The 17368-nt window shown below is 37.6% G+C and overlaps 1 protein-coding gene across 1 annotated transcript in view; it reads right to left on the reverse strand.

Annotated features, from left to right (window-relative positions):
- The window catches only part of RYR2 (ryanodine receptor 2 (cardiac)), a 620934-nt gene that overhangs the window by 121779 nt on the left and 481787 nt on the right, over positions 1 to 17368 (reverse strand). Inside the window, 6 exon segments of the mRNA XM_011976391.1 lie at positions 3000 to 3059; positions 4162 to 4332; positions 11457 to 11549; positions 14114 to 14201; positions 14584 to 14824; positions 16078 to 16398. Coding sequence (XP_011831781.1) covers positions 3000 to 3059; positions 4162 to 4332; positions 11457 to 11549; positions 14114 to 14201; positions 14584 to 14824; positions 16078 to 16398 — 974 coding nt within the window.

Here is a 17368-nt window from a genome sequence, read left to right on the forward strand (position 1 = left end):
TAAGTATGTTATTAAAAATGGACAAAGCAGCCAGGCACAGTGGCTCACACCTGTAATCCCAGCACTTTGGGAGGCCAAGGCGGGTGGATTACTTGAGGTCAGGAGTTTGAGACCAGCCTGGCCAACATGGTGAAACCTCTTCTTGATTAAAAATACAAAATGTTAGCTGGGCATGGTGGTGTACGCCTGTAATCACAGCTACTCGGGAGGCTGAGGCAGGAGAATCGCTTGAACCCAGGAAGGCAGAGGTTGCAGTGAACCAAGATTACGCCACTGCCCTCCAACCTGGCTGACAGAGTGAGACTCCATCTCAAAAAACAAAAAACAAACAAACAAACAAAACGGACAAAGCAATCCCCGTGTCTTTTCTTCCACTTTAGAATCTCCATTATGGGAGACTGAATGTTTTGAAGCAGACATAGAAAACATCCAAAAATTCACAACTCCCAGACTGAGAGTGCATAGTTCAAAATGTCAAAAATAACTTTCATCTACAGGCAAACACAGACAGATAGAGCTCTGTATATAAATGACTTGTAAAGACTACTTATCCTTTGATAAAATAAAATGTTTTCATCCGTATACTTTTTAAGTCTGAGGACTATGTTTGATACAGGTTTTAATCTGTACTCTTAGTTCTATTTAATACATAAACATAATTAATAAAGTAGAATCTTTATTCTAACATAAAATTACTCCTCTGGCCTCAGGATGAATAGCCCTATAATTTCAAGACAATGTATTCAAGAAGTTAGGAATAAAAAAAATTCATTTTTTGAAAATCTGTGTATCTCAATATGCCTGCCCAACTCCTAGTGTAAGAGAGTGTAGAATAAAATGACAAGATGAATATTTATTCATTACCTCTTTATTTTCAGGCCTTATTCATTTGGAGGTGAAATATTGACGATCAATGTTTCCTTTTTTGCTCTCTTCCTTCTTCCTCTCTCCCTAACATGTCATCTAAACTGTGCAAAGTATTCTTACAAGTGACCTTTAGAATATAATGGACAAACCTTTTTCTGCTTATAATCATAAACCCCCTTATTTGATCATTTCTTGAGATTGCGCCAGACTCCTCCTAAGAGGTACTGAGCACTCTCTGTCACTAACTCAGTAACTGTTGAACTAGATAATGGTGCTCCAAGTGTGGTCCAGGGTCCCCTGGGGATCTCTAGCACCCTTTCATGGGGTACTTGATCTTCTCAAATACCCATGTACGTAAAAACATTTAACGTCTCTCCCTAAAGAGGAAAAATGTTTGTAGTGTAAACTCTTCTTCTGAAGTTCCAATAGAGGCTTTATAAGCTTTTAAAAAAATGTTCAAATTATTCTGGCTATCTGAAAAGAGATCATACTCTAATAGTAATTAATCTCACTCTAAAAGAATTGTTAGTAAACAACTGAGTACACATCAAATTTCACATGAAATTTGCTCTAAATAAATACTTGTGCATTGTGAATATGGTAAAGGCATGTCTCACCTTTATATTATTCTTTAAAATGCTAATTTAAAAAGAATTTGATTTGGATCTTTGAAAAGAGACATTTTAATACCCAGAAAGGCATATATTATATTGTTGTTGCTACTTTTTGACATTCGCATATTTTCATAATTTAAAAAAATCCTGAGAAGGGACACCAGAGTAGAAGACAACAGGCTGAGTCAAAATACCAGCTTGACTTTTAAAACTGCATCACAGGTTTTATAAATAAATGAATAATTTATTCACTGATATACAAGAATTTCCAAATAATAGTAAATGGTCACTGGATTGCCGAAACTACTTCTAACAATTCTTTCACCCACCATTAAAAAGTAGGTGTTATATAGATTTCCATCCATGTTTTTATTCTAAATGTACACTCTTCTCTTCTCTTTAGGGAAACTCATTTATTCCTATTGCTGCAAATCTCGATATAGCCTTTTGATATAGTTTGGATCTGTGTCCCTGCCCAAATCTTATGTTGAAATGCAATCCTCAGTATTGGAGATGGGGCCTGGTGGGCGCCGAGTGGATCATGGGGCAAATTTTTCATGAGTGGCTTAGCAGCATCCCCTTGGTGCTGTCCTTGAGACCGTGAGATCTGGTTAAGTGTGTGTCACCTCCCTCCTCACTGCTCTTGTTCCTGCTCCTGCCAGGTGAGATGCCTGCCTCTCTTTCACCATCTGCCATGATTGTAAGCTTCCTGGAGCCTCCCCAAAGGCAGATGCCCATGTTACACTTTCTGTACAGCCTGCAGAACCGTGACTCAATTAAACCTCTTCTCTTCATAAATTACCCAGTCTCATATTTCTATATAGCAATGCAAGAATGGCCTGATTCACCTATAGACTAATGACTCTTAATATATATATATATTTAATTACTGATCACTTCATGTAAATTTTTTGTTTTTTGAGACAGGGTTTCCCTTTGTTGCCTAGGCTGGAGTGCAGTGGCATGATCTTGGCTCACTGCAACCTTCGCCTCCCAGGCTCAAGCTATCCTCCCACCTCAGCCTCTCAAGTAGCTGGGACTACAGGTGTGTGTAACCACCCAGCTAATTTTCGTATTTTTTGTAGAGATGGGGTTTTGCCATGTTGTCCAGGCTGATTTTAAACACTTGGGATCAAGTGATCCACCTGCCTCGGCCTCCCAAAGTGTTGGGATTACAGGTGTGAGCCTCTGTGCCTAGCCAACATTTTGTTATAGACACCTGTCTGTGTCCAAAAGACCCTAAAACCCATCTATCAAAAGAATACATCCAATCTGTATTTCAACTGGTGATATATATTTTTTCCAAAATTTGACCATCTCTGGTAATTTTCTTTAAAAATATATCATTTATTATCTTTAGAATTTTTAATAGAAAAGGCTTTGCAAGTAGGATAATGACTAATTAAAATACGTCCATTACCTTAATGTTTAAAGTAACATTATTTGTAGTACTATTTTAAAGAGAGATTAACTAATGTATAAATAGTAAATGTGGCTTAAGAATAAAACTTGGCTTACCTTGCCTTGTAAATGAATATTGCTGCGGATTATATCTCGTACTTCATCCTCAGTATCTTTCTGTCAAGAAATATATGTTACCTAAAAGGAGTCTTATATTGCATCAACTGTCACAAGTCAATAGAAACAATCCAAACCTTTTTTGAAATAGTATATGTCTAAGAAACACCTTTATAAAATTACATGCCACAAATTTGGCATGTAATTATTGAAATAATTTCTTGAGACTGCCGTAGCCAGAAGCAAGGTAATGACCTGCTTTACCTCCACAGTAAGGACATTAAAATTCAATGGAATCAAGTTTCCAATTCATAACAAGAAGGGGGTTTTCTTGGACTGAAATAGAAGTATATCTCCAGTATTCTTCCAAATCTCCACAAAGTCAGTTTAGCCCTTAATAACATCCTCCATGACCTAGTAATAGTGAGGGAAATGCAACTGAGAATGAAACTCTAGAGAACTGCCAATAGAGCTGCGTGATGCAGCCCACTCCCACAGCTTCCCCTCAATGCACTCATTTTAGAATATCAAATGCTGCACGTACAGTGACGAGCTTCAGTGATTCAATGTGGAATGCAGACTATGTCCTCCAATTTACATAAATATAAAATAGAAATTCCAGTGTGCAAAATACTGCATCCTCATTTGCATAGCTATGAAGAACAGAAACTTAGAGGACACTGTAAAATCTTGAGAACTTAAATCTTGCAGAGGAGAACAGCAGCTGATTTAAAAGTCAACACCTTATCTACCCACAGTTGGCACAATATATTACGCTTCTAATATTGAAAAATCACCCTTCATAAATTTGAATATACTTCTCATCACAAACTTTCTATAGAAGTTTATATGAAATCCATTTTTTTCACTAGCGGAGATTGGTTTGTATCTTTTCTGTTTGGTTCTTGAATGTGCCCCAGAGGTGATTAACATAACTTAGAAATAAAAACAGCCTCAAAAAAAAAAAAAAAAAAAAAAAAAAAAAAAAAAAAAAAAAAGAAGCCGCCTTTATGTTTGAGTCTTGGGACCTGTCTAGAAAACCTGCTTAATAAAACATGTCATGCAAACGAAATATTGACACAGGGCAGTGAGACAAAGGAATCAAACACTGGGAGTCTGGAGGTCAGACGATCATTACTGCTGGGATGAAAAGGAGACTTACCAGGCTAAATCGATTTTTGGCTAGAGCAATGAGCTCCTGGTCCCCTGGGGCACAGATGTTCAACCCAATGGGCAGTAAGCGCTTCAGAGCTGCTACAATCAGGGAGGTCTGCATGGAATACCGATCTCCTTTGCGCTTCATTTTCTTCCTTTCCTGATCAGAAACAGCTGCCTGTGGAACAAGAGAAGTGCTGGGATCTGAACCTGCTTCCCTCACATGTAGAACCACTACGACTCTTCTCTAACTTGTCACTTCGCCTTCCTCATTTTCTGCTGCTCCCTAGTTTTGAAAATCTTCCTGTCTTGAAAATAATTTTTCTCTTCCCATCTTAGCACCTTTTGCTAATTTTAAGTCCTGCCCTCAGATTCCTATTATAATTCACTGATATGCATTCCCATGTAATTTTTAGAAGAAGAATGAAAATTGTAATTTTAGGGAAGCAGATAAATATATAAAAATGCTATAGTAATTTCAGATGTTGTGTGCTTTCTAATTTTCAATGCTTAAGAAAGAAATATAAGAATAAAGGGCTTATTTTTCCTTTGACAAATGCTTGCTTTGAAATATGTGTACATGTATATGGTGTGTGTATGTGTGTGTGTGTGTGTGAGATCTAATATATTTAGAACAATTACAAAATGCATTTTTCTTTTATACAGTCTGCAAACTTGTCTTCTTAGAGCCTCAGTCCCTGTCTAATAGAAATAGAAGTAATATACTCATCGGAGTTTCATAAATACTCAGGACTATCTGGATAACCAGTTTACAATTGAATACTGCCATGTTACTCAAGGGCTCTCTCATGATGTTTTTGAGGCTTATGCTAGCAACACAGGGTCACCTTAAATGACAGAGTCTAACTTTCACTGGGTAATGAGTATTCTATCAAGAGGGCATGTTCTAATGTCAAAATGAAAATAATTGTGCCACATCCACTTATTTGTGCATGTCGAATATTTGGTAGCAGGAATTCAAACTTGCAACATAGTTCCATGATAACGAAATGATAAAGAAAAATGTTTTAATATTTACAAATATAAATACATTGTAATAGTCTTGGGCTACTGAGAAAAAAACAAAACAGAATTTAATATACAAATGATCTGTTTTACTTAACAGAAGGTAAAATATATCATAGCATGAGGTTGAAAGATATTTTTAGGACAGCAAAAGTAGTGAAACAAGTAAGTCACCATACAGCAATGGTAGCTTCTGTATTACGTTATAAAATTTATTGTGTAATAATTATACTATATATTGATATGTTAAACCTATAATTTCCTGAACCATAGCAGTAAGAATCACACTTCTGTTCCAAAAAGATGTGCTTATTGTATGAATCCCATTTTTATATGTACCAACTTGTAAGAGATTATTCTAAGTTTATTAGGAAAAACATGATGAATAATTTGTACTGTTAAGTTGATTAATTCATTAAAAAATGGATCAGTCATTTAAAATGGGCTCTTTGTTCAAACGACAACATAACTAAAATGATAAAAATAATTACCCAAATGAAGAACCACTATCCGAAAAATTAAGCAAATTGATACAAATTATACAAACATACTTCTATCCAATACTAGTAATTTAGTTTCAGCAAAGCAACATCCCCAGTGTAGTCTAAATTGTATTGGTTTGGAGTTTTCCTAGTCTAAATTTGTTGGTGTTAGAGTTTTCATTGATTTTAACCTGGAAAGTTCTTTTGGTTTTATGGTCGTAGAGGCAGACGGAGCTTATATCTGGTTTAATATTTATAAATATTTGTGAGCTTATAATAAAAATAATCAACACTAAATGCATCTACAAATTACTCAATTTTGAGTAATACTAGGCAAATGAATTCCTACTTATACACAAACAATAATTTTGCTTTCCACCCGAGAAGAAATCTAGAACTGGAAAGAGTAGTAAATATTTGAATATTTATGGGTGATATCACTGTTAATATGAAGAAATTAAATCTATAAGCAATAAAATACCCTTCTGTACACACATATTGGGTATTTTTTGTTCATTTGTTTAGTGCCTATTTCCTCGCCAAACTATGTAGCTCCTTTGGGGCAGCTGCCAAACCTGTTTTGTCCTTTCTCTGTATTCAAAGCCAAGCACTGTGCCTTGCTCATAGGAGCAGCTTGATAATTTAAACAGAGCTGCCAAAGCTAATGAATTTGCACACTTTTTCATTTTCAATCTGAGCATTTGGATCAGTTATGAAGATGTAATAACATGGCCCATATGTGGGCATATTTAAGAAGGAAAGTGGGATAACCTGAGCCCTTTCTTAAATCAATCACCTGAGTGCTTTTTCTTTTTTCTTTTTTTTTTTTTTTTGAGACAGAGTCTTGCTCTGTTACCAGGCTGGAGTGCAGTGGTGCGATCTGGGCTCACTGCAGTGTCCGCCTCCTGGGTTTAAGCAATTCTCTGCCTCAGCCTCCCAAGTAGCTGGGATTACAGGTGCCCACCACCATGCCCGGCTAAATTTTTTTGTATTTTTAGTAGAGATGGGGTTTCACCATCTTGGCCAGACTGGTCTTGAACTCCTGACCTCGTGATCCACCTGCTTTGGCCTCCCAAAGTGCTGGGATAACAGGTGTGAGCCACCGCGTCTGGCCACCTGAGCCCTTTCTTAAATCAATCAATCAATCAATCAATCAACCTCTGCTTCTGCCTCATCTCTCTCACACACCCACAAACATACAAATATGATTGTAACGATTTCACATAAAATAGCCTTAAATTTAATAGTGGACCAGGAAAATAAGAAAGACATCAAACAGACTCTTTTTCAAAGATACTATTAGATTTGAACAAAAGCAGTGCTATGGTTGCATAAAATGGGATAGTAGCAGGCTCCACCACCCTCTCTCCTCATGACCCATCTAGAAAAGACTCATTTTTCAATACCTATTCAAATCTTCACTTACCTCTGACATCTTTGACTATCTTATCAGTTTCTTTGTCTCATATGTTTTCTAAGTACTTATTAACTATACGATTGTTAGATATCCAGTTGCACTTTAACTTTATCAATTTGTTACTACAATTCATATCTGTTAAAATTTGTTGCATGCCTACAATCTGCGAGGCACAATACACACATTATTCTGATGTTTACAAGCCTCCATCAAGGTAAGCAACATGACAAACATTTTGCTGCTACCAACAATGAGGTTTAAGATGAGTGAAGGGATTATGAAGTGGCAGAGTCAGCACTCCAGGCTGATCTCCCTGTGAAAACCAAGTTCTCTCCTTTACCACATTATGAACGGGAAGCACAGTTTTAATCGGTTTCACAGGACCTTTCTGTGGGAACTTACAAAAAATGTTCTAATATTCCTACAATGAAATAGCCTACAAAAAAAAAAAAAAACCCACAAAAAGATACCTTTTTGTATTTTAGATATAGTAATTATAAAAATGAGCCTAGCTTTAAATGTCCAAGGCCTGTGATTATATTTCGACAGGAAAGGAAATCTTAAGAAAAAAATAGAGTACAATTGTGTAATGCAACAGGCAAAACCCACCTTTTCTCACACCCACAAATAAACACAGAGAACCTGTAATAAACACTATCTATCAATGCTATCTATCTATCTCTCTATCTCTCTATCTATCTATCTATCTGGTTGTTTTTTTTTTTGTTTTTTTTTTTTTTGAGACGGAGTTTCACTCTTGTTGTCCAGGCTAGAGTGCAATGGCATAATCTCGGCTCACTGCAACCTCCACCTCCTGGGTTCAAGCGATTCTCCTGTCTCGACCTCCTGAGTGGCTGGAATTACAGGTGCCCGCCACTACGCCAGGTTAATTTTTCATATTTCTAGTAGAGACGGGGTTTCACCACATTGGCCACGCTGGTCTCAAACTCCTGACCTCAGGTGATCTGACTGCCTCGGCCTCCCAAAGTGCTGGGATTACAGGTGTGAGCCACCGTGCCTGGCCTGGTCTATGTTTTTTAAAATAAGTTACAAAAACCCCAAGTTTCATAAGACAAGTTAGGAAAATTTCAAACATGTTATTACAAATTTCAGCAATGCTAGCCATATAATGTGGTGCCACTGTGGATTTCGTACCACTGCAACAGTGAGTCAGTAAATGCAAAGTAAAATAAGATACATTTTTTTAAAGCCCAATGACCACATTTATAAATTCTTTAAAATCAAATTTTATTTCATCCATATTAATTAGGTAGCTACTAGGCACCAAGCACTGCATTGAGCTTTAGAGTTACCAAGTGAATGACATCTGTTTCCTGCCCTTGAGGGACAGATATCTAAGTCACAGATGGGCTGCAGAACAAGGGGCCACGTGCCCTGCTAGGAGAAACCAAGGGCTAAGGGGGCACATGGGAAAGCAGAAAGAGAAAGGCTTCGCTGTAGAGAAAGCAGTCATATGCTATTCTGTTGGTGCAAAAGTAATCACAGTGTTTGCCATTGAAAGTAATAGCAAACACCGGGGTTACTTTTGCATCATAATACATATAGCTCTGTCATATGCAAACTGACACACTGAGTAAAAGTCAACTAAGGTCCACTTTTCACAGTGATCACCACCATTACACATATCCCTGAGGGTTTCCATGCCACACATAGGTGGTCACTTTCTTTCCTTATGGCCAATTTTCTATGCACTGGCCTCTCTCTGCCTTGTGAGCTATGTACCTTTTGCTCTATGTCAAAATGAGGTCCCTTCTCCCGGATCACCATATTCTAGACTGGCCTGCTGGCTTCAATCTATTTTCTATTTAGAAAATAGTTTTGGAACTGGCACTGCATACAAACAGTGATTATCCCTTGCTTGAGTGACTGGCTGAAGACTGATAGGAACCACTTGTCCTCTGGTTCCTGTTTCTACTTGCATTTGGTCTAAAACTGTTTGAAAGGAGTTCCTTTTTCCTTGAGAACTCTGCAGGGTGGCTCTCTCTGCTGCTTTGATGCCTCAGGCAGATGGTTTGAGATCTTGTTACAAGAATCCCTGAAGCACTTGGCATCTCTCCCTTCTCAGCATTATGGGGGAAACAATTCTGCATCCACTCCGCCTCATAGGTAACACCTACGGCAATCCTCCTGTTAACCACTCTCGGCACTAGGCTTGGGTCCTTCATGCCATCCAGGTTCAGCAGAGCCCCCAATAATGCTGAAAAACTGCAGTTCCTGTGCTTCTATGGCAGACATAATTACTCTCAGATCTGTCCACATACTGAAACCTGTGGACATCATGATTTCTTGAGCACAACGATATAAAACATGAACGTGTTGACTCTATTGTTTGAACTAGAAACATTATTTCAAGCAAAAAAAAAGTGTATTATACCTACATGATATAAAATTACAAATGATTTTTTTAAACTTCTAAAAATAAAGAGGCTAAGTATAATCAGTAATTTCTAAAAATTTCAACGTTATTACTATTATTTTCTTTCTTTCTTTCTTTTTTTATAAAGATGGTCTCACTCTGTGGCCCCACTTGGAATACAATGATGTGATCATAGCTCACTGCAGCCTTGAACTCCTGGGCTCAAGCAACAATCACACCTCCGCCTCCTTAAGTGGCTAGAACTACAGGTGTGTGCCATCACACCTGGCTAATTTTTTAACATATTTTGTAGAGATAGGGTCTTACTATGTTGCCCAGGCTGGTCTCGAACTCTTGGCCTCAAGCAGTCCTCCCACCTCAACCTCCCAAAGCCCTGAGAATTACTATCATTTTCTATACGTTTTGTCTCAGAGTACTATAAGTCATATACTTAAAAAAAAAAAAATTCAATTTTTTAGTTTGAGAAAATTTGTGGGTCAGAAATGTTAAAATTAAGAGGCTCTTACCCATTACTTCCCTTTTTTCTTCTTGCAAATAAGACTAAACTGTGTTACTATTAGCCAATGTTTATGGATGTCTCACTCTACGTTCTACAATGTGCAGTGCTTTGAGAGCATCTTTGAGAATCACTGGACTCGACTGATGGAAAAGAAGGAAAAGGATGTCTGTACAGGAATACACAGACTTCTCCTGGCATTAGCTTCTAGTTCATGTGCTGTCAGGTCAAACACATGGCATTCAAAACTCTAAACAAGACTAGGCCTATCAAGCAATGCCATTCTATTTCCCTGGTGGCAGATCGCAGAGCAGGCCTGAGGATCCGGTGACTTCTGGAGGTCAGTGGAGTGGGTGTACCCAAGCTACTCTGTTGCCAGAATGTATTGAGTCAGTAGAGGCTAATTTCCTCTGCCTGAGTACCACTCATTTTTGGATCTTTGGCCATTTGGCTGCCAAATATCACCACATGTAATATATTTATTTCTCATTTAGCAGGAATTACATATACAAAGCCCTTTAAACATGCTGTAAATGGAAGCTCCTCCCCTCCCCAATACGATAGAGAAAACAAAAATCTAGAAAGATACTTCCCACTTCATGTGTGAGAACCTGGAATTCGTCCATGTGGCTTTTAAATAATGCAGCGAATTTATTTTGAGGTCTGTTTATTTGGTACACATAAGCACACAAATATTCACACTTGATGGATACATAGTGTTGACGCGTTAAACACACATTATACTGACTGATAATTTTGCGAGTGGGGTGTGGTGTGTGCATATGTGTGAAGAATGTCTTTATTCTGTTGCTCTGACATCTTGGAGAATTGCTAATCTTGGGGAGATAGCAGTCCCTCCCATAGTTAGGCAATTCCTAGAGAAGGAAATGGGTTCCTTGGTCCGGGGAGCTTGCTTTTTGTACACAAATTAATCCAGAGCCCACAACGACCCCCACCTCCCCCATGGGGCTCTTATACTCTGGGCTACTATCCACCTGCCCTAATTACTCTGGGACTAGGTACCAGGCAACCAAGAACAGCCTCTCTGATGTGGAGCCCCTGAAAATTATTCAAATTAGCCAATCAGAAACCCATTTGCCATGCCTTGTCCATTCCTTCCAGTGGAGACCATGAGGCAAGCTCTCACCCACGTCTTCTCCTTGCTTTCTCTGCCTCCTGACCATCCCTGACCCCTCCCCAACGGCCCTGCTTGGCATGGCATGCCTCCTGTTTCCAGGGATCTGTCAGTAGAAATGTCTTCCTTCATGACAGTCATTTCCCGTCTGCATGTCTTAACCACACCTGATTCAAACAAATTCCGGTAACCTTAAAACAGCTTGCGTGTTTTAACCAATTTATAACATTACCAAATCTATCAGATTCCAGTTACAAATCTTTGAAAATCTAAAAAAAAAAAAAAAGTCAATTCATGAAAGTCACATTCGGATATTTTCTAGAAGAGTGAAACAGTTTATAGTCATACCTTGGACATCTTGGACTTGGTATCAGTAATAAGGAAAGACATATTGTTGATTTCATTCTGTACAACGAAGTTCTGCTCTTCTCTTTTGAAATTCTGAGAAGTTGCAAAGGAAATTTCAGTTAAAACCACTTAAAGAAGTCTTTGTAATTAGAGGTTACACAGAACCTGCAAGCTTTTACAGTGATAAGTATTAATTTGATATATAAGAAACATCAAAAAAGGATACAAGTATTTCTTGAGTATCTAATGAGGGTACTTGGCTGGGAGCAACAGTTCTGTGAACTAGATATGAATATGCACATTGCAAAGATGGGAAAACTAAGGTTCAGAAAATGTAATTGCAAGATCACACGTTTACCAAGGAGTAGCATGAATATTCAAACCCCTGATTAGCTGGTGAAAGGCATATACTGATTCCTAAGATTAATTAACCTAGACTTTCCAAGGACGCATAGAACTATGATGTAACTTTCTATTCTGTCAGATTTTTTACCTCTTTTTAAAATACCATATCATTTTTTATTCCCTTTTAATTTGGGAACATAAAAAGACTGGCAAAATCAATTTATCTTTAATATTTGGGGAAAAACATAACACATTAGCCAATTTATGTTTATATTAATATATGCCCATGAGATTCAAAAGTACATATTCAGATATTTTTGCTTATTCTTGAAAGTATGATTAGACGTTCATCTGAAAACCTACTGATTATGATAAATACTCTTGTTCCAAACTTTAATCTTGTACCTAAATCTAAAGACACTTCTTCGGCATTTTACTGATTGAGGAAGCTGAAGATTTGCAGTTCTTCAAATAAAAATATACAGTTTTTTTTGTTTGTTTGTTTTTGTTTTTGTTTTTTTTTTTGAGAAAGAGTCTTGCTCTGTCGCCCAGGCTGGAGTGCAGTGGCGCAGCCTCGGCTCACCGCAAGCTCCGCCTCCCAGGTTCACACCATTCTCCTGCCTTAGCCTCCCCAGCAGCTGGGATTACAGGCGCACGCTGCCACGCCCGGCTAATTTTTGTATTTTTAGTAGAGACGGGGTTTCACTGTGTTAACCAGGATGGTCTCAATTTCCTGACCTCGTGATCCGCCTGCCTCGGCCTCCCAAAGTGCTGGCATTACAGGCATGAGTCACTGCGGCCCGCAAAAATATGCAGTTTTTAGTAATTTTTTCCTGGTATCCCCCTATTTTCCCATTAGGCATTCTAGGTGAAGTAACCCAACAGGAAAAACAAGAGGCAAAAAGCAAAAATTCATCTTTGTTCTTTGGCAACTCAAAATGGACTGATTTCTTCTGGAATTTATTTATTTATTCATTCATTCATGTATGTATTTAGGGATAGGGTCTGGCTCTGTCACCCAGGCTGGGATGCAGCTTGCAATGATAGGGCACTGTAGCCTCAAACTCCTGAAGTCAAGCAATGTTCCCACCTGTCACTGGGCATGCATATCTATCTATCTATCAGTCTGTCTATCTACATATCTAATCTATTTATCTTTTTAGAGTGGATTTTGAATTTTCCTTCATAATACCTTGGATGATCTATTGCATCCCCCAAACGTGAGTTACACAGGATAAATAAATTTATATCCTTGTGAAGATACAAATTTGCATGTTAAGAAATCATTATTTCATATATCCTTTCTGAGTGATTGTTTTTATGTATGTTTTTATATAAAGTTTCCTATTAAGTTTGACAGACTCCTCAGATATAGGCAATAAATAATATTTATTATCCCAAATATTAAATGTGAATACTTTATTTAAAAATAATGTGTTCAAAGTAATTTGATTTGAACACATAATATTTTGCAGTCTGATGAAGTAAACTGGTAAGATAGCTCAGATGATAAAACTGAGGTTGAAATTTTTATTTTTATTTTCTGTCTCCCATTTACAGAGTGACATAGAATTATAATAGATATAAAAATTCTAAACTTTTAAAATAATTCAGGATAATCATCAATGCTGAATTACCTATATTCTGCTAGTTACTGAAAATAAATGATAGAATACTACACAATTCTTATGATAGAATATTATACAATTCTTATGGTTAAAATCTTTTCCAGATTTAAAAATGTATAGTTCCACTTGCACTATACAAAATAGTGAAAATTCACCAAATATGTCCTTTAGAAATTCTATCAATAGGATTGTCAGTAGAAAGAAGCTTTATTTTAAAAGCCAACAGATTCTAAAATGTGAGCCAAACTAAATTCCTGTAGATGTAAAGTGTGTGAAGATAAAACAAATTTATGGAAGCAGTACCTTTACAAGTAATATGAGTGTGTGTTATTGTTGGAAATCGCTAGTCTATTTAAGCACATCTCAAACTGAGTACTGCATATTAAGAGAACAGAATGCCAAGAGATAGGGAAAGCTAAATAGTAAAAATAGTACATCTTAATGTAACGTCAATATTAGTCTAAAATTTAGGGGCAAATTGAAAATATGTTTATGGAGTGCAATTAAAAATTCCTGTGATTTTTTTAAGAAGATAAATTGCAAAACCCAAAAGAGGGTTTATATTCCCTCAAACTCCTCAGGGGAACCTATCCTCTCTCCTCAACTGTTACATGAAATCTAGGAGGCAAGTAGGCAGGTGCCTACCAAACAGTAGGTGTGATCTGTCAATGTTTTCACACTCACATGGGATTTCGACCAGTAGATAAACACTTCTGCCACCATGCGGAAGAGCTCCTCTGCTTCCGGGTTAGGCTCCTTCAGCCACTTTGCCCTGGATCACATAATAAATAAAGCGGTTTCACAGCTACTCCTTAAAGTTAATTTTAAAAAAAATCACCCTCCTAAAGTTAAATGTACTGACCACAGAGCTCATGGTGGTTTCAGCATAGAGCTGTAACATTAAAAAAAAATTTAAACATCATAACTGTCAAACTGTTAACTTTTACATGCCAAATCAGAATGAAATGACCAACTTTGATTTTAAGACGTTTTAATTTTAAGCCGAAAATTAACTTACCTATAAACAATTAATTATGTTATCATTACCAACAAGCTCATGGCCAAATAGTGAATGAAGCGATTCAAGAAGGACATGTGAGCCAAGAAAGGTTATCACTGAATTGGGGAAATTACTAAATTACTTTTGATCATACCTGTTATAGTCCACAAATCTAATCAAGAGAGGGTAGAAGGCATAGAGATCTCTGGCCAGCGTGGTGAACTCATCTAGGATGAGGAGTTCAGCCTCTGACATGTCCCCCCTGGCCTCGGCTTTCAGGTGGTCTTCCTCAGACACCACCATGGCTGCCTTTTTCTTGAGTTTCTCCATTAATGGCAAGAAATGAGTTTTCAAGAGCTGAGGTTTCACTTTATTTATTATAGGCTGGGAAAACACTGTTTAAAGACAGACATTAGTATTCTGCTCTGTATAACCATTCATTAAAATGATGAGAGATTATAATTATAATTGCAACATGATTAAAGCCTCCTTCTCCAGCACATGACTTCCTTAAGGGTACAGCTCATGCCTCAGCCATTTTTCTAGTCCAAGCTCTAATTGCATAGTTGCTATTACAAAAAAATGATTACTAAGTTGAATTCAATGATCTTCCTTGTTTTTAGAATAGATTGATAGCTAATTTAGAATGGAAAAAAAGATTTTCAGTCATTTTGGAAATCATTTTCACACAATAAATAAAATCCCCAAATGGAAAAGTTTCCCCTAACCCTTAGAATAGGAACAAGCTCTGCTACATAATTACTACATGAGACTATATGCAGTTATCTCATTTTAACTATCCCCATCCTTGGCCCAATGGAAGAGTTAGATTACATGGAACACTGCTCTCTTACTTAACAATAACCATAGTTATTAGTAATAGTTCTAAACTTGATTAGGCCATTTTTTAAAACTATTTTTTCCCTGAAGGTAACATATATTCATAGGGGAAAAGTACACAAGAGAAAAGTTAAAGTCAACCATAATCATCTATCCAAATTAATACGTCATTGCTGCATTTCTTTGGAGTTTTCATCAGTAGATACATTAATATACATATATATTACACACATAACATTCTGAATTCATTGTTTTAAAACCTCTTCATTTTGCCCTTCATAATATGAGGATTTCCAGGGCATAAAACATTGTTGGAACTTTAACATTTAAAGATGACATAATATTCTGGCATGTAGACGTACACACCTTATTTAGCCATATTCTAGTTATTGGATACTTAGATTGCTTTTCAATATAAATAATGCAATAATTGTAGATATTAGACTACATTTTTTTGGTTTACCCATTTTTTGGTTTAGCCACAGATGGCTAAAAGTGGACTGCTAAAAGTTGAACGTTTTATTTTTGTCTCTGGCTATAGACTCATTAGTTTTTCCTGCTGTGTTTATTGATTAATCTTACAGAGACTGACAAGTCAGAAAAATATTTACTTAAAAGTAGTAACTATTTAAAATAAACCCAATGCCTGTTTTTATCTACATTAAACAACAGCATGACAAATAATGCTATTTTTGAGTAAAGAAAATATTAATAAAAATCGTGATGGGAAAATTCTAGTTTATATATTTAAAATTCTTTTGGAAATAAAACAGATTTAAGCGGTACAGTGTCTTCTTCTGATTCTTACCTGCTAGCCTCTTCATCCAGGCTCCCTCATCAATCCCCAAGTTATTATATATGATTTTCAATATGTTCCCTAGAAGTGTGTTCATGTGCTCTGAGTTCAGGGCTGTGCAGCACATCTCGGCCCGTTCTGGATTGTTCTCAGGCCCATGCTCCCACCAACGAGACATGTAGCTGCAAAGCATGGGCAGTATGACTTCCATGACATGTGGCATTTGAGTGTAGCGAATGCCGGACTCAGCTAATTCCACGATTTCTTCCATGAGTTTCTCCAAAGACGGTATATTTGGACAAACATCTTCCACATTAGTTGGCAAACTGAGAGCTGGAGAAGTACACATAAAAAATGGATTATATTCAAAGAAAGTACTGAGATGATATGGCAGATTTCCACAGGCAACTATTGCATTTTGGACTTCAAAACTTAGCAAGATCTGGCATGCCTTTAACTGGCTCCTTCTCCTGTTTTTCAAGGTAGCTATTTCAAAGCTTCTGTTTCCTCCAAGTTCCTACTGTACCAGCACTCCCAGAAAACAGCCATTCCTCCTACTTCACAGCAAACAAGAGTATCAAATATTTCCTCCTCTAACTTTGCTGCTCTCATGACCTACAAGCCATTTATGACTGGCTCCACACTGGCCTCCTTTCCCCGTCTCTGAGGACGTCTTGAAGTCCCCCACTCATGGCTCCACCGAATACCCGATGCCTTGCTCAGGCCCGTATTTTCAGGCCTCTAATACCTCATACCCAGGAGATACTCAAATCTTTCCCGGATTACTTAGCTTTCCAGGCACTCTCCATCCGCAGGAACAAAGCTGCTTTTCACTGCGCAGCAAAATCACACTTTACAACTCATCTTTCCAACGGTTCAGTGGCATTGCATATCCCTGACCAAATTCCCTTTTCCTAAAACTCCCTTCTTTCTTAACATCAATGTGTCCAGCCTTTCTGGCTCCCTCTGAACGTTGTCAGTGTCCTTACTGACTCTCTTCTCCTTGCTGAACTTTGTTGTTGTTGTTGTTGTTGTTGTTGAGACGGAGTCTCGCTCTGTGGCCAGGCTGCAGTGAGGTGGCACGATCTCGGCTCACTGCAACCTCTGCCTCCCCGGTTCAAGCGATTCTCCTGCCTCAGCTCCTGAGTAGCTGGGATTACAGGCACGCAGCACCGTGCCCGGTTAATTTTTGTATTTTTAGTGGAGACAGGGTTTCACCATGTTGGTCAGGCTGGTCTTGAACTCCTGACCTCGTGATCCACCTGCCTCGGCCTCTCAAAGTGCTGGGATTACAGGCGTGAGC

This window comes from Mandrillus leucophaeus, unplaced genomic scaffold, assembly GCF_000951045.1.
Source record: "Mandrillus leucophaeus isolate KB7577 unplaced genomic scaffold, Mleu.le_1.0 Scaffold165, whole genome shotgun sequence".
Taxonomy (NCBI): domain Eukaryota; kingdom Metazoa; phylum Chordata; class Mammalia; order Primates; family Cercopithecidae; genus Mandrillus; species Mandrillus leucophaeus.